Genomic DNA, 19579 nt, shown 5'->3' on the forward strand with positions numbered 1-19579 from the left:
TTTGTATCGCTGATCATGTATTGTCGTGCATTTCTGTCCAATTGTGGTGCGCTATCAAGTAAATTACCTGTTTATATGTGTAAAAATGTTTGTTGAACACAGCTTCAGTTGCTAAATATGACCGACATTGATTTCAGCCATACGTATTGAAAGTGCTGTTTTGTTGACCAATCGCATTACTCAAAAGGCGGGACTTGGTAGTACCGCCTCTGGGCCTCAGCTTCTGTCATTCCCGAGCGGATTGTTTGTTGTCAAAATGGAGTTCTTACTCGGCAATCCGTACAGCACTCCCGTGGGCCAATGTATAGGTACGTTAGCCTTGAAATTTTTCATTAGAGATGTGATACTTCCTCTACGTCACATAATTTGAGCATGGGCAGACATTTGGTGTTTTCTAGTAGGATTTACCTAAGGTTGCGCCAGTAGAAATAGCCAGCTAGCGCACTCGCAGCCAACGTCATCTGCTTGGAATGAGCTTTCAGCTAATGTTAGCCAGCTAACCTGCCTAACTTAGTCCGCCGTCACGTTAATCGCGAATGCATTTACGTGAAATCACTCTCCATTTGTGTAGACAATGTAATGTAGCCTTCAAGGAAATTGAATGAGAGGGAATGACATGGACAGTGTAGTGATTTGGCTTAAAGTGTCTCGCACAATCGTAGCCAAGTTTAAGTTCAATATTTCCTCAGTTCCTGAACTCTGTGGTTTGGTTTTTAGTTGACCACACTGTTCGGTCAGCCTAACCTACTTGGTTTTAGTTTTAGAATCTTAAGGCTCTGTGCTGTGGAGCTTATTCGTCCTGCAGAGGAGAGGAGCGACGTGGCCCACCACATCCCTTTGATGTGGTTGCATCTATACTTGCATGCTGTCTGCAAAACTGCTCAGAGATAAACAACCTCTGATCCAGAGCAGTCTCACCAAGGCCTTCCTGTGCCTTTATCGTGAGAGAATGGCACAAATGATCAGGATTTCTCTGATAAGGCTCAGTGATGAGGAGGTCTGTTGTGACCCACCCCAGCTCTCTGAGGCCACCATCGCTGGCTCTGTAAACAGTTTTCAATTGATTTTGAATGCTACTGTTTATGAATGTGTGGAAAGATCTGAAGCTGCATGTCCTGTTATATTAACATTTAGTTAGGCCCTTCCAAACAGATGAGGCCCAAACATTCGTTTCTCACAGCGCTGATTTGTGTTTACCTTTAAGTAAAAGCAGCAGCTGTCACAGAAGCTTTTACTGATTACATGTTTTCTTCTGTGAGTGAAAGTACAGTCAGCTGCTCTTTTGTAAATCTCAGATTTTCTTATTACTTTCTCATCTCTTACCCAACATATGGTTCACTTACCAGAGATAGAAAGTAGTGCATGTTTCAATGAAGCTCAGTAGTGCAGTGGTTGGAAACAGTTTGGAGGAAGGACATCAATATGAATTAGAGGGCCTTTGACTTGTCCTCTGGCCTGTTGTCTACCACCCAATGGTTAGCTGCTGAGTGTCTGGCACCAACTGTGAGTACAGTTTCAAACATTTTACTTGACAGAGGTCCTTCTAGGTCATGCATGGAGTGGGCTGGATGCAGCACATCTTGGATTTCCCCATTTCACAGAGATGGCTGCAGTGTTGTACTGTCAGCTGTCTGTTGGGCTGCTGCAGTGGTATTGTATACCACAGCAGCAGGGCAAAGGATCAGCTTACCTGAAACAATGAGTGAGAGATCAAAGGAGGAGACAGGTCTGATGAGGGATGGAGAACTTTATAGAGGTTTTTCATTTCCTAAAGTGACTGAGGAGGCGGTGGAGGGGTTAGAGGTGGTGAATGATGTGTGCAGATGTGTGCCATGTGTGCACATCTTTATGTTGTAACTTTACATGGGGGGGGGGGGGGGGGGGGGGGGGGGGGGGTTCAAGCCATGGGTCTCTTTTATGTTTTTTTCTCTTCATGCTGCAGCTTCACGATCAAGGCTCTTTGCCCTTCTCCTCTGCTGTGCCTCTTGTCATTTGACCTCACCAACTTCAGTGATTTCTGTAAATATATCCTTATTCTGAATTTGATGCAGCGACGTGTTTCAAACAAGTTGGTACAGGAGCAACAAAAGACTGGGAAAGTTGTGGAACGCTCCAAAGACACCTGTTTGGATCATTCCACAGATGGAGCGAGGTTCACCACTTTGTGAACACATGATTGTAAAAAGGATGTTACTACATGGGCTCAGGAGCAATTGACTTGTAAAACTGATGTTTACACAGCTTGTCAGTAGGCCCATAGATCAGTTTGCCATGTCATCTTTTCATACATGACTAGTTTCCGCTGACTATTGTCCTTCGCAGAATAACATACAAAAATTTAAATTCAAAGTTTTTCTTTTTCATTCAGTGTTTGACCAGACAAAGTTCCATTGAATGCAATTTACAGCCATATTTAATATTTAGACAACCTTCAACTCTTGCCGAGGTACCTAGAGGAGGAAAAAGTCAGAAAATACAATAAGGACAGAAGGTAATTGTAAGGAGAAAATGTGTAGAGAAAGCAAGAGTCTTAAAAGAAAAAAACGTGCAGAGATGAGGCCAGAGAGGGACAGAGATCTGTGGCTTTGTTGGTAGTGTGTGGCACGGCCTGCCACCGTTAAAGCCATGTGATCAACTGGCTTCACTGGTGTCAATTCCCAGGACTTGGGGGAATTGACACAACACCATGAATGAATGCACTCAGCGGGCATTTAACTTCATTAGCAAGGCTCTGATTGTTCAGTGTCGTTCCAGCTCGTTTCACATGGAGTGATCAGATTTTTTTTTTTGTCTCTTTTTCTTCCTCCTCTGCCACTCGTGCTCCACCCGGCCTTGACCTGACAATCCACTTGAGGAGATTACGTGGGATATCTCTGTGGCAGTAGCTGTTATTTCTTCCAAACTTATGCTTTATATACTCTACAGTCTAACACCGAGGCACAGCTCAGTGTTTTTAAATGCTGCTGAAATTCACTTTATGTCTCTCTGTCTTTGTAGATAAGTGTGTTTGTAGGTGGCACCCCCCCCCCAAAAAAAATGCCTGTCTCTGTGTGCTTGCCCAGTCTCTGACAAGTTGATTAGAGAGGGGGAGGTAGAGCATGAATAAATCATGGCTGTCAGGCTCGTCCGACGTTCAGCTTCCCAAAAGGAAGGCAACACGGCCCAGCGAGAGGCTCTTGGCCTGGGCATGACAGCCTGCTCAGAGCCTCTGGGCTTCAGGGAGGGAAGCTCCTCCTGTCCAAGCTCAAGAGTCATCTAATGAGAATCTATTGAGTGTCAGTCACAGGAACTCGGTCACAGCTCACTTCGGTGGAAAACCTTTTTTCCCTTTTCACCGTGAATCTCTCCCCACATGACCGCGATCCTCAAAGATATGAACCTTCACAGACATGATGGATGGATTCTGGGGACGGGCGGAGGAGGGAGGAGACGGGGCAAGGAACGCTGTGATGACTGCAATGCTACTTCATCACTGTTGCTGCTCACAGTCTGGGTCACATTATTTCCTGGCTGTAGCCAAAATGTTATTAAATGGTAGAGTGGAGTGTGAAGAGGAAAGCAGGTCTCTGTGGCCGAGCGCACAGCCGATTCACACCCACAAGCAGCTTCACTGTCCTCTGAGATGTTTGCTTCCCTCTTCCCAGCTGACTGTTTGCTTCTTTTAGGTCATCTGCTGGAGTTGGAGCAACAGGTGGTGGATCGTATCTTCCAGCACATTCTTGCGAGATTTGGAGATAACAATGTTGTGAAAACGAAGTGGAATAAAGAAATGTGGTCTGAACCAAGACTTCATCCCAACCGTTTTAACAGGGATTAGTTTCCAGTTAGGCTATTAATGGATCTCGCTTGGACAGACTTCCCACAGCTCAAAAAGAGAGCTATAAAGTAACAGAGCATGTTCGCCTGAATTTAAAATTGCAGTAACAGTGTAGATCTCTTTTTCTAGGAAATCCTATCATGCTATAGCTTTTTGCTTTCTTATTATTCATTATATCAGTTTGCTAAATTTCTGTTCTCTTGACAGAAACGATCATCGCAGAACAAATTACAACAAATACGAGACATTGGTCTTGTTTAGCCTTGTATTTGTTGTATGTCAGTGTTTAACTGAGTGAATAAGGTTATGGCTTGTGATTTATTTTCCATTTATATGCACAAGATGTTTGGCTGAATAAAAAGGGACATTATAGCACTGAAGTCTTGCCACCACATGCTGGCCTGTTTATGCAACGGTTACTTTCGATGTTATGTAAACCATGGGTTGCTTTAATTAGTGTGCATCCACTTTAGCACAGGCAACGACTGAGCCTGAGTAAAATGCGGCATCATGATTACTAGTGAGACAGCTGGCAGGGTGTAAACAGTGGATCGGGTGTCAAAATTAGAATTTACTGCAGTGCCAGCCACCCTGAGGTTTGGGTTTATAAACCGCTAGTGGTCAGGTAAAAATGTATTGTCAGTGGACACTATAATGAAGATAAGTCAGGGCAAAAATCAAGTGGAAATAACATTATATCAATCTAAATCTAAACATTCTGTTGAACTTTTTGTGTTTTCTATCAGAGAGGGCCACAGATGGAGGCCTACAGAACGAGGACTGGACCCTCAACATGGAGATCTGCGATATCATAAACGAGACAGACGAGGGGTGAGCCACCACACCTTTTAGACGTTAATCATTGTTGGGCTGCAATTTGCTTTATCAGCGTTCCCTAGATTTGGTGAGGCAATGTGGCCTGAAAAGACTTGTGGTTCCTGAATCAGTCAGTCTCACAACTTTCATTGTTGTGTCACACACTGGCTGACTGAGTGACTTCAGCAAATAATACACTGGCTACAGTGCTTCGTCGACACTACAGAAAGCCTTTTGTTTTCTTTAGGTGTCGCTGACTGACTGAATGACTGTGTTAATGAATGAAATCTTATGTGAGTCTTCTACAAAGGTTGGATTTTTATGTGAGAACATGAAATATGACAAAGTCAAACATGAAATGATGATGATTTGCATTTTTCATGTTCAAACCTATTTCAACAATAAGCTTTATCTGCCGTCTCCAGCATTCATAAATGTTGTAACCTTTTATTAGACCATAACAGCTATAGAGAAGATTGTGGATTGTAGTATATGATGGATGAAAATTTTAATGTACAACAATCCATACACACTTTTGTAACTTTCTTCCACTGAACACCACTGAATTCACTTGTGACGTATCGTAGCGAGAGCGTTTTTGGTCCAGCTACAGTCAGGCATATTAAACAGACAGTTTTGTAGCCTAAATAAATGGAATCGTCAAGAGATCCCAGCGAGGAAGAATATTGAAATCTGTCTTTTTCCATTTTTCCCTCAGCACTTTCCCCTCTCTCTTTTCCAATGTTTTTTTCACATTCTTCAAGCCTACGCACACTCATTGTCTTGGCATGCAACATGGGGCCCTCTCTGTCACACCCAAAGCACACACAGAGACGGAGTTCAGCTTCACAGAACACAGAACTTCTTGTCTTCAGCAAGTCAGACAACGTCTGGTTAGCTCCAGACTTAGACTTGAGCTTCAGGAAAGTCTGCAACTGGAAATGACTTTTTTTCACTTATGTTGTTTTAACATACGCTACTGTGTGCTCTCACGTGTCTGATAAGTAGTGAAACTAGATACAGCACAAAAGATGTACCGTCCGAAACCAAAAAGGCAACTGCAACTCTGAATCAGAAACAGGCACGTGCAGAATGCTGTCCAAGGAAGCTATACATCACTTAATGCTCTGTCTCCATCCATTTCTGTCTGTTTCAGCTCCCTCACTCAGTAAATGTAGAGTATCTCATGAAGCAGTTCATAAAAGCTTATTACGCCTCATCTGCAGGAAAGAGGCGGCCAGCATGAGGCAGAAAGCCAACCTGAACTCTTCATGCATGGGCAGCTTTGATCTTGCCTTGGGAGAAACAGATAGCGACGCAGGAAGAAAAGAGAAACAGATGGCGTGACGGTTCCTCTCTGTCTTGGTCAGACAGTCACACTGACAGACTGACTGGCATCTGTTATTGTGGCACGGAAAAATCATTTATTCCAACAAAGTCAGAGATGTTGTGCCTGCTCTCAGCTGGGGTGCTTTATCCAGCTGTATCTGCTCTGCTGTTTCCCTCCAGGCCAAAAGATGCCATGCGGGCACTGAAGAAGAGACTCTGTGGCAACAAGAACTACAGAGAAGTGATGCTGGCGCTAACGGTGCGAGGTTCTTCCTTTTTTATTGTAAAACTGGCTTTAAATTGCAATTGTGCGAAGAAACTGGTTTTGAGCCTCGGATAGTTCCCTGATGGGTTTATTCTCAGGAAACCATATCTAAGTTGTTAGATCTTGTGTTCTTTCTTGGCATTTTATTCCACTTTGTCTCTTCTCTCGGCCACTGTCACGACTGTTTTTAGCCATGCTGTGTTCATACCCGCCCACGTCTTCGATATCTCTGCTAGTTGAAAGCCCGTCTGTGTGATGGAAGCATCCTGACTGAGATCTCTTGTGAACACCAGTGAACAAAGTCTTCTGTTTCTTAGCTGCCTGTCTCGCACAAGCCTTCCCGCTCTCCAGCTGTTTCATTTGCCGGGCTTCTACCTCTGTTTAATATTCTCTCTCCCTCCCTCTGCAGGTATTGGAGACATGTGTAAAGAACTGCGGCCACAGGTTTCATGTCCAGGTGGCCAACAGAGATTTCATCGACGGCGTGTTGGTCAAAATCATCTCCCCCAAAACCAACCCTCCAACCATCGTACAAGACAAAGTGCTGTCGCTCATACAGGTTGGGGCTTCTTTCTGTCTTAGTGCTCTTTCTGTTTTTACTCACTAAGCCACACTTCCATTGCCAAATTGAAACATGACGTCATGGAATCATATTGTTAAATGACAGTTATCCCGCTTAGTGTGACTGTAACAGTCAGCTTTAAAAATGGCATCACGCAGGTTGCCCCACAGACTGCAGCCTCTGGTGTTATCCAGTTACCTGAGGTCACCTCCCTTGGCCAACAGGTGGTGTCCTCCATCTCTCTTTCCGCTGTCCTCTAATTATTTATAGGGATTTGTTGAAGGAGACCCCACAGATTCCTCTTTTAGACTCTGTCTTTCTGTCCTCTGCTCTGCGTATTTCCACTATCAGAGACTGTGTTTATCACTTTTTCTTTTTGGCACACAGGGCAGGATAATAAACTTCTTTCTACTGATTTTGTGATGTAGTTATATTCTGTGTGATAATGTGTGTGTTGTGTCAGGCCTGGGCTGATGCCTTCAGGAGTAGCCCTGATCTAACCGGCGTGGTCCACATTTATGAGGAGCTGAAGAGGAAAGGCATTGAGTTCCCAATGGCCGACCTGGATGCGCTGTCTCCCATCCACACGCCACAGAGGGTGAGAAGAAACAAATACACATACAGTACAAACACATATGTACAACCCTGATTCCCAAAAAGCTGGGACGCAGTGTAGAGCATAAATAAAACCAGAATGCAATAATTTGCAAACTGTGTTGGAGACAAATAGTAGTTCCTGAGCCCATGTAGTAACGTCCTTTATAGAATCGTGTGCTCACAAAGTGTTGAACCTCGCTCCATCCTCGCTTGTGAACAACTGAGTCTTTCCAGGATGCTCCATTCATAATCAAACAGGATACTATCACCTGTTACCAATCAACCTGTTTACCTGTGGAATGATCCAAACAGGTGTTTTGGAAGCGTTCCACAACTTTCTCAGTCTTTTGTTGCTCCTGTCCCAACTTGTTTGAACGATGTTGCTGCCATCAGTAAGCATATATTTACAGAAATCAATCAAGATGGTGAGATAAAACATGAAATATATTGTCTTTGGACTGCTTCAAATTGAGTGTATGTCAAAAAGGATTAGCAAATTATCACATTCTATGGTATTTATGCCCCACCTTTTTTGGAAATGGGGTTACACATTCACATGGCAATATCCATAGGGGTATTTTTGTCTTCCAGGGTACACCAGAGGTAGACCCAGCCATGATCAAGTACCTAGCCCCTGCCTCACCTGCTGCTGGGACGCCTAAACCTTCCCCGATCCCCGCCTCTGCCACACAAACCCCCCAGGTGCCCAGCCCCATCACAGCAACCCCTGAGCAGGTGAGGGGCATTGCCTGCAACCTTTGACCGATGAAATGTAACTTTTTGCTGCACTCGTTGCTCCTAAAGTGAAGTCATTTATTTCTACAGCCTATTTCCCCAGAGCAGATTTATCCAGAGTTCAGCAAGTTGTGAAGTACATAAATTAAATCAGATTTCAAGATTTTAGGTGGATATTATGACTCATCTCTTGTCTTCAAGAACATCTGCAGCCCTGGATGTTGTTATATGGCCTTTGACATTCTGTGCTTTCAGATCGCTCGCCTGCGCAGTGAGCTGGACGTGGTGAGAGGAAACACCAAAGTCATGTCGGAGATGCTGACAGAGATGGTCCCTGGTCAGGAAGATGCCTCTGACCTCGAACTGCTCCAGGTTGGAGGCACACACACACACACACACAATGTAAGAGACAAGCTTGCCAACATGGCACGTCAGGTGTAAACGGTTGGATCTGTGTGCAACCACCAGGGGGAGTAGTGTCCTTAGCTTTCACAGGAAACGCTCAACTCGCCCACAACTTATCAAGAGCCAGTTGGCTGTGGTAAAATTCCTGGAATTGGCAAATAACCAGTTGTATAGAAAGTCATGTAGAGCTTAATCTCCTCATGGCAAATCCGCTCAGGTATTTGTGTCAGCTGCAAGGATCTGGCTCGGAGCTGAGGGCCCTGTGCCAGTTGTAACGGTTATGTGGCACCTTTTCTGACTTTTCTTTTTCCAGCTGCTCGAGAAAAAGCATTCACGGAATCTGTACACAGCTGAGCAAATATTTCTGACTTGCTCAACACTGAATGCCTTTTGAAAAATATACATGCAGTACATTTATTGCATTGTTAATTTTCCCAGATTTTGACAGGCCTCTCCTCCTATTCTGTCACGATTGAGCTGTTTAATATTGTAGGTGTCTGACAAAATCATTATGCTTATAATTATGATGTCATTAGTTGTTGCCTGTTTGTTTGTGTCTGTCCATCTCTCTATAGCTCACTCCTCTCTATACACCTCCTTGTTTCTGTCTCTGTCTATTGATTAATCAATTCATCTGTCGATGTGCCGACCTGTCAAGGAGCTGAACAGAACATGCAGAGCTATGCAGCAGAGAGTGGTCGAGCTGATTTCACGCGTCTCTAACGAGGAAGTGACTGAGGAGCTGCTACATGTCAATGACGACCTCAACAACATTTTCCTCCGATATGAGAGGTATGATCAATCAAAGCGTCAATCAGACTTCATTCATGTGGCACAGCACGACATGCTTGTTGTTGCTACATGCTGTGATTTTCAGAAAAATCCTTGAGTTAATTTTTTATATTTTTACCTTATCAGAACTTAAAAGCTTAAAAATCACTTTGATGTGAGTTCAGTTTCTGCCTGTCCACCAGCTGAACTTGGATAGATAATTGGTGCTTGTTAGAACGTTTTTGGTTTGACGAACTGTATCTCAGTCAACAAATTTAAAGATGTGATTATATCTATGCTTACCAATGAAAAATTGAATTTTTGAGAGGACATGCCTAAAACAGATTGGACACAGTTTGAGTTCAAACCTCACAAAGTTGCAGATCTTATATGAAGAACTACGCCTAATTCATTCCCTTTTAAACATTCAGCAGCTTCACGCTGGTAAAATGTCTCTTTCATGAGGTTTTTGGAGATGAAACATGTAAGCATTTGAACATCACAAAGCTTGTGGTAAAACATTCAAAGGTTTTTTTGCCGCTTGCAGGTACGAGAGGTACAGGTCAGGTAGAGCGGCGCAGAACAACGGGGTGAGTACCATCAGCAGAAACTCATCAAACGCCCTAAATTCTCTCTTAGGATCGCTTGTTTTCTGTTTGCTTTATAGCTTGTTTTGAGAAAAATTCTCATCTTTTTATTTTACATTTCAGTACATCTGCATTTGCATCACCTGTGGCAGTTTCTCTAACATTAATGCTATGAGAGATGTTTCAAACAGAAACCATTTCAGTATCTGAATTAATAAATATTATTTACTGTATATTATACTTGCATACACTATCCACAGCAGCATTAATATGTAATGCAAGTGGATCGTATTTAGCTTCGTTAAAACTGGAAGAGCAAAGCAGAATTAGTTCCAATCGGCTATTTAGAGAGTACATTTGCCAGTATCAGTGATTCGCCAGAGGATTGGGGCATCTCTCACTACATCCCACATAGCTGTTTGTTTTTGCATTCTGTTGATCTTTCTGTGTGTTCTGTCTGTTTGTGTTGTGGCTAGCTGATGGAGGCAAGTATGATGTTAGTGCCACGTTCAGTCCCAGCCAGCGCGCCGGGATGAACAGAGTGATGAACTGTTAACACGTCTGCTATATGGAGCTAATGCTTAGACCCATATGACGTGTCAGCAGCAGTACCACTGTGTGAAACACGATACTATGTGTCCTTCCCTGCCTTCCTTCTTGCCTCCTGTCTCATACATTTGAAGTCCGTTTATTCAGCCCTCACTGTTGTTCCTGTGCATAGCCTCCAGTCCACAGCCACTCACCCATAATCTGCTCAAATCATGTAAACAGTCAATCCTGTAGACTTTCGGTAGCTACAAAGTATTTTCTGTCTCTCTCTGCATACAAAGGGAAAACACTCTAATTTCCTTAGAAGCCTTCTTCCTCTCTGCTTGCAAAACCTCAAAGGCACTGCATATTGACGCTGTTTCAAGCTTATTTACATCCATTTTACTTCAGATGTTGAATGAGGCGACAGAGGACAACCTGATAGACCTGGGCCCGGGCTCCCCTGCCGTTGTCACGCCCAGGATCGCCTCCAGCCCCCCGCCCCACTCCACCGCCGGGGCCACTGCCTCCCCGACGCACAACCCCCCCACAGCCTCGTTGTCCTCTGCACTAGCTGGGCTTGGTAAGAACAAAATACCGTCTAGTCTGTTATCCATCTTGCTTCCAAATCCCAACTATCGTACTCTCGCTCTCACCAGAGCCGCCCCCCCTCTAGTCTCTGCAGACCTGGCATTGGAGAAGCAGCAGAGTGTAAAAAAGGCTCATAATCTGGCAACTAATAGGAGATCAGCCCAGCAACATAACTCATTGCGAGACACTCTTCCCTACCACTCTGCAGTTCAGTATGCACAGTATTCTAATTAAAGCTTAGATATATTGCTATTCTTGTTGATCTTGATGTAGAGGCAGCTACACAGGGCTCAATCTTTGCTGCATTTTTTATTAATTCCATATATCCTGTCACTTTTCTGCTCTCCTCCCTCGCTGTCTCCCTCTCCAGATGTGGCGTCAGACAGCGTGAGCGGTACCCTGTCCTCTCTATCAGGCCGCAACCAGGACGACTTTGACATGTTTGCCCAGACCAGGAGCAGCTCTCTGGCTGAGCAGCGTAAAAAGTGAGTCTTGGTTTCTAAATTTTGCTTCTAGGGCAGCCCAGATCCTCTCGTGTTATTATTCAGGGTGTCATTTATTTTAATTAAATAGCTATTCATAACCATCTTTAATATTTAAAGTAAAGTCCACCCATGGGCGCTTTTACACAGTTTTGTTCTGTGATGTTCCCTGCATACAAGTTTTTTTTTTTTTCATGATTAAGTTTTATACTTTACTTTTTGATGTGCCCACTGTCCCTTAACCTGCCCTTACTCATGTATTTTCCTGAAACGGCTTTTGAATAACTCCAGGCTATAGATGTTAATCTGATATTTTCTCCGCCAAGGACTTGTTGCCTTCAGCTGAACGTTGAAACATTTAGGTGGAGAGAATAAAAGTGATAAAGTAAAGAAGGCAGGTTGCCCAGTTCAGGAAAATATGTAAAAGGAACTTTTCTCTTCCTTACCGCTTTGCATTGTTGTCTATTTAGGCTACTTTTCTCAAGACTTTTGCCTTCTTCTCCAGTACTGTGGACTTGTTCCTGTTCTTGATGAATGTTTGTGAAAGCTGCAGAAGGATGGGTGTGCAGGCGTGTCTGCACCACATAACAGCAAAATCCCTGGTTCAAATCCAGCCAGTGACCTTTGTCGCATTTGATTCTCCTCTTTCTGTCTTTTAACTCTGTGCTGTCTTATAAAAACAATTTGGCCAGAAAAAATGAGAAATGCTGGGGGTTTAACCGTTTTGACAGTGTTAAACGAAAAGTTCTTTCAAGGTGTATTTTTACATTATTTGTCACATCTGTCGTTTTATTTTGGTTAGTGTTTCATTCTCCTGCTCCAGTGCTGTTAACTATGTTGTTTATGTTCTCGTGCACAGTGTAAAGTATGAGGACCCCCAGGCTCTGGGCGGCCTGGCCTCGGCTCTGGATGTGAGACAACAGAACGCAGGAGGGGTGAGTACCCTGATGCATGTAGTTTAATGCAGCTTTCACCCATGTATGGAGTGTGGGTGTGCTGTGTTATTTACATGGCTGACAAGCCTTCCCGTACCAGTCTGTCTTCAGCCCTCAGTCACTCCCTGCATGTGATGGTCTGTTAGACTATGTTGTTCAGTGACATTTGTTCTGTGTGCAGTGGTACTTGAACTTTGTGTATTGACCATTGCTATTACTTAATAGCTAAAATAAATATCTTGCGACTATGCGAATGTCAAGCGCGCCTATAAATAAGTATAAGTGCTCAAAGTGGTACCACGTGAGTCATTTTTTTGCATTTATTCTGGGTAAATCTTAGCTCTAGCAGTTCTGTTAATTAAAAACATGGATTCAGGTTCATTCTTCAAACCAGATTTATCAGAACATTCTTAATTCAGTTAAATAAAACACCACACAGTCAAGGTCATGCAGAAAGTCAAACACAACAGCTTGTTTCAAGGTTTTTGTAGTCATTCTCCCTGAGCACACATTGCGATATATTTGCACAGTTATCACTATGTAGACAGATGATTCTGAAACCTGAACTGCTATACACACATGCACACACACAAGATCACGCACAGTGGTGACTGCGGATACCATCCCTGTTTTTTTAGTTCAGTGCCGTGTGCGTCGGACAGTACTTTCACTTGAGAGAGTCTTTTTTTCCCTTTTTATTTTCCTCATTTTCATCTTTATGGAATGATCCTTTCACCATTTTCTTTCGTTCCCTCTTTTTTTTCCTCCTTTAAATTGCGATCGTCTCTTGCATATTTGACTTCTCCTCTGTCTCTCTCTCTGCACTGTGTGCTATGCTGTGGTGGGGCCTGCTACCTTTCTTCTCTATTGTAAGGTGTTGTTCTGTTGTTGATTCAGCTGAGGGTAAAAGGGGATGATAACCCAGCAGATCAGGAGCTGCCCATAGACAGCTGGCTTATTACCCAAGGAATGGTGAGGACTCCATCCTCAGTGTGTCCTCCTACCCCTCCCTCATGTCCGCCATCACCCCTGCTCTCAACCTCCATAATCCTCATGAGCTGCTCTCCATTTTTCAGCCTCATCTCACAGCTCTCTCCTGGAATGCTTGAACAAGTCCAGTACCAACAAAGTCCCCCCCCCCCCCCCCCCCCCCCCCCCCAAGAACACCCCCCTCCATGTCATGCGCAGAGCTTGTACTCTAGTGTTGGGCAATATGACGATACCTTACGACGTTAGAGAGTTGTCTAACTTTGCTGTTTCTGCTAATGTAGCCGTCTCTTTAATATCTGTTTAACTGGTTGTATTAGGCAATGTTGCAAATCATTTTTTTTGCATGATCAAATATGTTGTTAAGTATTTAATTCACAGAATTAACAAAAAATTCTGTGAAAAAAAATAAAAACAATAATGATAATGTAAAACATATAAAACTTCAGGTGTTTTATTGATACAAGTTTGTCAATTTCATTTACAGGAAACCTTATGTGTTGCTGCACTGATATAAAATGACTTATATTGATATATGATATATACTTATTTATATTGCCCACCTCTATTGCACTCTGTTGACATGGACAAGCATTACTGATGCTTCCCACTTTAATGCCACCTCCCTTTATGGACGGGATACTTCCATCGGCTCGATCCATCTTTTAACAGCTGCACGCTGAAGCAGCACATACTTCCGCTACACAGCAACATCGACAGTGATGAACATTGTTGAAGTGCTGCTAACATATCATCCAAGCGCCAAAGAATAAGGAAGTGGATGGTGGTTTGCTGTGTGGTGGAGAGTATTTATCAGCTGTATTCTAACTGTCTTTGGATCTTAGATGATACACTAGATGTAACGGCCTCACATGTCTCACACTAACCAGAAATAGATCAACTAACAGACAAATCAGTAGCTGTAATATTTGTAACAGTGTGATGATTAAGTTGATGTTATGACTGTGAATATTTGAATATAAATGATTGCATGTGTATCAGCTGTGAGTCACAATAGGAAAAGCGCACTTTTCTACACGTTGCCCCTCCTTTCACACAGCTGCATGTGTTTTTTTTTTTTCCTGTGAATGACTTCCACTGCCTTGACCTTTATTTTCAAAGGCTTCCTCACTGCTTTAACTGGGATCTCACGAGGAAACCCCACCCGTGCTGTTTGTAGTATGTAACAGGGCCACAGGAAAAGGTTTTTGTTTTCTCTGCTCAACTTTGATATCAGGTCGACATCAAATGTGGACTTTGACTTCATCGCGTAGGCAGTGAAAGGACGTGGAAGACGTGTGAACGTTTCTGCTTTGTAAACAAAAAGCATGCGAGTATCTTTTCCAGTTTCCGCTAATTGTTACTCCTCACAGTTTTTGAGTCACAGTAGAAAGTTTCCTTTTTCAGTGACATGTAATGCAACGCAACTTCCTAGCTGTCCTGATTCACTGGGATCGTTTGGTGCCCACACAAAAATGAACACCATCGCACATCGTCCACCCTCCCATCATCACAGTCACTGCACGCCATGCAGCGTTTGTGTGTGCAGTGTGTGTGTGTGTGTGTGTGTGTGTGTGTGTGTGTGTGTGTGTGTGTGTGTGTGTGTGTGTGTGTGTGTGTGTGTGTGTGTGTGTGTGTGTGTGTGTGTGTGTGTGTGTGTGTGTGTGTGTGTGTGTGTGTGTGTGTGCGGGCGAGCGCGCGCGCTCTCCACCTCTGTATATACCGAGGGATCGCCCTGCCTCTCGACGGCCCCTGTGCTTTCAGCTTCTCCCAACCGATCAATCTCTTAATCACATTCAAGTGATTTGCTAATTAACAAATGATGTGGAATAATTAACGCTGCTGTGTGACATTAGTCGGCAGCTGTTAAGCCATGTCAGCACTACAGAACTAATGAGAACAATACCCAACCTGGGAACTCCTGTTCTCACAGCTAAGTCGCGCAGTACAGAAGAATCAGAGCACAGACTTGAGAGGGGTTGAGTGTGTCTTTTGAGCAAATTTTTTACTTTTGTTCTCATTTTTGATTTGTTTTATTTTGTTCATCTTCCTCTCCGAGCCTTTGGTGATTCCTATTCTTGTTATTTTTGTGTGTTTGTGTGTGTGCGTGTTACAACTTTTGTTTTTGTTGTCTGGGTTGGGTGTCTTTCTGTTGTGTGGCTTCGGTGCTACCCCTTGGTTTGTCCATGGCTTTGCTCCATAGATCCCCGTATCGCAGTCCTCTGTCATGGATGACATAGAGGAGTGGCTCTGTGCTGATGTGGTGAGACTTCTTTACCTTGATTTATATCTTCTTCTCTTTGTTCTCTCTCTCTTCTCCTCTTGGTTTTGTTTTTGCCTTTTCTTTGGTAGCACACATTTCATCCTGCCATCTCACATATAACTGCATACATTTTACTTTAGTCTCTTTTCTCGTCACGTCCTTTCATTCACTCTAATCTAATGTGTTTCCACCAATGACTGACATACAATAGTTTCCTGAGTGGTCTGACTTACAAATGCTAACACGGTGCTAAAACAGAAACAAGTTAAAACAGCTGATATGAGCTTCTTTAACATACTGTATGCATGTGGAGGTTGTGCAGTCAGGCTCTAGAGGGTTCCTTGTTTTCTTCATCTGGGGAAGTGTGGAAGGATGCATGATTGACGGGTCCTTCATGAACAACTTTGTATGGATTTTCCGCCGTTTGCGTGAACTTTACAGGCATTTGACTTGTATGATGCTTTTTACACTGTTCACTCAGGTTTGTTTGCGTCTTTTGAAACAAAGACAACTCCATTAATGATTTTTCTACCATAATGTGTATATTATCTCATTACTTTTTTTTTCTTAATAGAAAGGGGATACCACAGACGAAGGGGTGACCAGTGAAGGTATTGACTGATCACAATTTATGTCTGTTCCACTTGCTCAAACATGTGTGAAGTTTTGTTCATTTTCACCCTGTCCTGATTCAAACTGTAACATTGATGAACCCTCACTTTCCCATGTCCGTGACAAATCAATTTGTTTCCTTCAGAGTTTGATAAGTTCCTGGAGGAGCGAGCAAAGGCAGCAGACTCTCTGCCATCTCCCCCCGGAGCTAACCCTGCTCACCCCACCCGCGCCCCTGGTGGCTCCCACAAGAAGGCTGAACGGACGGAGGACGCCCTCTTTGCCTTGTAGACTGATCTCAGAGGACCTTGATCTCTTCGTAGAGCATCTAAAGGTCCTCACCCTAAATCATTCCTCCCAAACAGTTCTTCCAGTCCCATTTCATCGCTGACTGGCAGTGGTGTAGCGAGTGATGTCCACCCCCTCGTCATTCTCTTGCCACCGTGTTGCTCTAACATGCAGAGGTCCAACATGTTTACTGCACACAGCTGTGTTGCATTTAACTCTATATGGATGTATTAATCTGTTAGTGTGGGATGTACTACTCGCAGCCCTGCATCTCATTTTTAATGCGCCACCAAAGGAAGACAAGTTGTCTGATGTGGATTAAAAATGTGGCATATTACTGCGAGATTAATGGAGGACTTTCACTGCAGGTCAATGCATTGAGTCAGTATGGAAAAATACAATTAGGATTATATTGTGTTGTTAAACTAAATTCAGTTAATTGCTAATTTATGCATTTACTGTCTTTGTTCTGTACTGCATACTAGCGCTGTGGTTATGGTCCATCCATGCAATCCCCCCTACCCCACAAATACTCCAGTTAGAGCTCTAGTCATGCTTTTAATACTGAGATATCTGTGGAATGGCAACATGTTTTATTGCCCAATTTGCCTGCAGCAGTGTGGAGAAAAGACCTGTGTTAGCAGGCTAATTTTGCTAACTAGGAATATAATAGCTAAATCTTACCTAATCTTGATGAGTGTATGCCAGCATTCCTTCTACCAAAGGGAATAAAAAACAAAAAAAAAGTCTAGAAAGCACTAGTTAGGATTCTCTGTTATGGATTTCAAATGGCTAAGGGGAAGGATTATGTCCATGGAATATGTCCCATCAGTCTTTTCAGGCCTCTGAAAAGCTGCAACAAACTAGCTAAGAAAAATGTGCTTTTGAACAATTCCAAACCCTTTTAGCCATTCCAAAGAATATTGAGGCTTTAATTACCAACTAGCACTGGATTTTAGCTGTCGAACAATAACCGTGTTCATGTGTTATAAATGTTAAAGGATCATGAACATTTTCCTTCCCCTGCTATATTAATATCTGTGCACTTTGAAACAAAAACAGTTCTGTGTTTTGTCCTTTGTGTTTACAAGATGGTTACTATTTTTCTAGGGGATGGGAAGTGGTCTGTAGATTGACATCATTTTGCACATAAGTTTTCTAACTGTGTAACTGCAGCGTGTGTTCACATAGAAGTGGATTAATGGACTGTTACACTTTGGATTGTAAAACCTTTTATGAAAAGTTACATGAAGATGCAAGACAAAACATGGCATTTAAATTATCAGCATGACTTATCGCTGGCACCGTAGTCGACTGAAAGATAACATGCATAGCTTACAGAAATGCACTGTTGTAAAACATGTATTCATATAGTAGGTAAATCTTCACTTACTCTATACTATGTAATCTATATACCTCATAATGCAGGGATTTTAGTTTCTGTATCTGGTTAAAAATGTATCAGCTCATACTTATATCCAGAAGACAGATAAGTTTATGTATTATTTGATCCCCTGATTGTATTTTTATAGTTCATGTATAAAAGAAAAAAACATGTTTGTACCCTTCATTATTGATCTTTTTGTGGTTGAGGCTGAAGCACGCAGCAAACAAACCCAATTCTACTCTCTTGATTTGTGCATTCAAAGACGTACTTTCATACTTGCCGTATTTTCATTCTTCTTCTCATCTGCTCCTGTTGGAGCTGCTGCCAAGCATCTGTGTGATTGACTGATTTCAGCAAAGTAGCGCCTACTGGAGTTTGTCCTTGGTGTAGTTAAGATTGCACTTTGAGGCAAAAAGCAGTCCTGTCTTCATTCCAGCTCTTTTGCCGAGCCTCTGCTTTGTTTTACCGTCGCTCTGCACTTGAAAGATTTTTTTCTCTTTCAGTCCATTTGAGACCAAAAGCCTTGTCAATCGAGGCAGTCCGTTTGAATCTCCTCCCAAGTTGTAAAAGCCTAATCATGCTTCAGATTTACTTGTTGAATTATCTGTTGTCAGTGCGGGCCTTCCACTAGAGGGAAATATTTCTTACACTCGTTAGCATAAATGCAATGATGGCATTGAAAATGATTTGTGTCTGCATAATCATTGTGATTAAATCTTTAGAAAATTAATGATTAATGAGCTTTAACTTTTTTTTAATGCTGTATGATTATATAGTTTTAGTATGGTTGCCAGGTAACTGAGATAATAGCGTTAAATTTACAATCAGCCATTGTGTTCACTTTGAAAAACTTACCATGCAGGCTGAACAAAGAGGATTACTAAAAATGTAACAAGAGATCCTTTCAAAGGGAGTGTGAGTATTTTTCTGATTGTGTGTTACATATCTCTGGATCTGTAACAGTGTATTGTGTGACTTGCTTTTATGAGGCTTAAGTCTCTGAGTGCAACATGTATTCCTCGAAATTCTAGCTCTCTCGAGATGGTTAATGAATGTCTTTTAACTTTGATGAAGCAGAATGTTTTGCTGATGTTGTGTGGACATGGAAGAGAGGCTTGTTTTCTGTTGGAGTCCCATGTCTGTTTGGCTGTGCCGTCTGCTGCCATTACTAATGGTCAGATTGTTGTTTGACCTAATGCACGTATGTAACTGCCCAATAAAACACTAGCAATGTGTGACCTCTACCTCACAACTGTTTGTGGTTATTTTACAGTTCAGGGTGGCGTGGCGGTCTCTTGCTTCTTCTTCATGCACAATGCTGATGCAACCAGCCCTCAATCTTGCACTGTACTGGTCATTCATGTCACATGATCCCCTCACCCCCTCCTGTGTGCTGGTCATGGACACTTCATCCCTTCTGCTCCAGTAGTTTAGTACACATAGAATGTAAACAAATCTTGGTCACATGCAGATTTTATGAAAGTTTGCTCCCGTAGCTATGGAGCATCACTGGCATGGCAGGTTTCCAAAAATCACATAGTCAAGTGAATAAGACGAACACCTCAATACAAACACACCCCATCACTAACAATACCAGGCTTGCTGACATGCTTTTAAAATTA

At 42.8% G+C, this 19579-nt stretch overlaps 1 protein-coding gene across 3 annotated transcripts; it reads left to right on the top strand.

The window, feature by feature from the left end:
* The first annotated feature begins 244 nt into the window (after positions 1-244).
* LOC121620382 (TOM1-like protein 2) lies at positions 245-19201 on the top strand. 3 transcript variants are annotated; one of them, XM_041956418.1, is made up of 16 exons: positions 245-308; positions 4564-4648; positions 6143-6221; positions 6637-6786; positions 7253-7387; positions 7978-8121; positions 8377-8493; positions 9185-9318; positions 9845-9887; positions 10824-10995; positions 11374-11488; positions 12345-12420; positions 13318-13392; positions 15611-15670; positions 16245-16281; positions 16428-19201. In XM_041956418.1, exons 1-16 carry the CDS (start codon positions 257-259, stop codon positions 16571-16573), a joined length of 1620 nt encoding a protein of 539 aa, XP_041812352.1. In that variant the 5' UTR covers positions 245-256; the 3' UTR covers positions 16574-19201. The 3 variants fall into 3 exon arrangements, with proteins under 3 accessions (XP_041812352.1, XP_041812353.1, XP_041812354.1); XM_041956419.1 differs by lacking the exon at positions 13318-13392; XM_041956420.1 differs by lacking the exons at positions 13318-13392; positions 15611-15670.
* Positions 19202-19579: the final 378 nt, after the last annotated feature.

This window comes from Chelmon rostratus, chromosome 17, assembly GCF_017976325.1.
Source record: "Chelmon rostratus isolate fCheRos1 chromosome 17, fCheRos1.pri, whole genome shotgun sequence".
NCBI classification, from domain to species: Eukaryota; Metazoa; Chordata; class Actinopteri; order Chaetodontiformes; family Chaetodontidae; genus Chelmon; species Chelmon rostratus.

Excerpts from the sequence above, each read along its gene's own strand:
- LOC121620382 (XM_041956418.1), top strand. The coding sequence starts at position 257 with ATGGAGTTCTTACTCGGCAATCCGTACAGCACTCCCGTGGGCCAATGT. Across the intron at positions 6,222-6,636 it reads AAGTGATGCTGGCGCTAACG|GTATTGGAGACATGTGTAAA; the intron begins GTGCGAGGTTCT and ends CTCCCTCTGCAG. Across the intron at positions 13,393-15,610 it reads GGCTTATTACCCAAGGAATG|ATCCCCGTATCGCAGTCCTC; the intron begins GTGAGGACTCCA and ends TTTGCTCCATAG.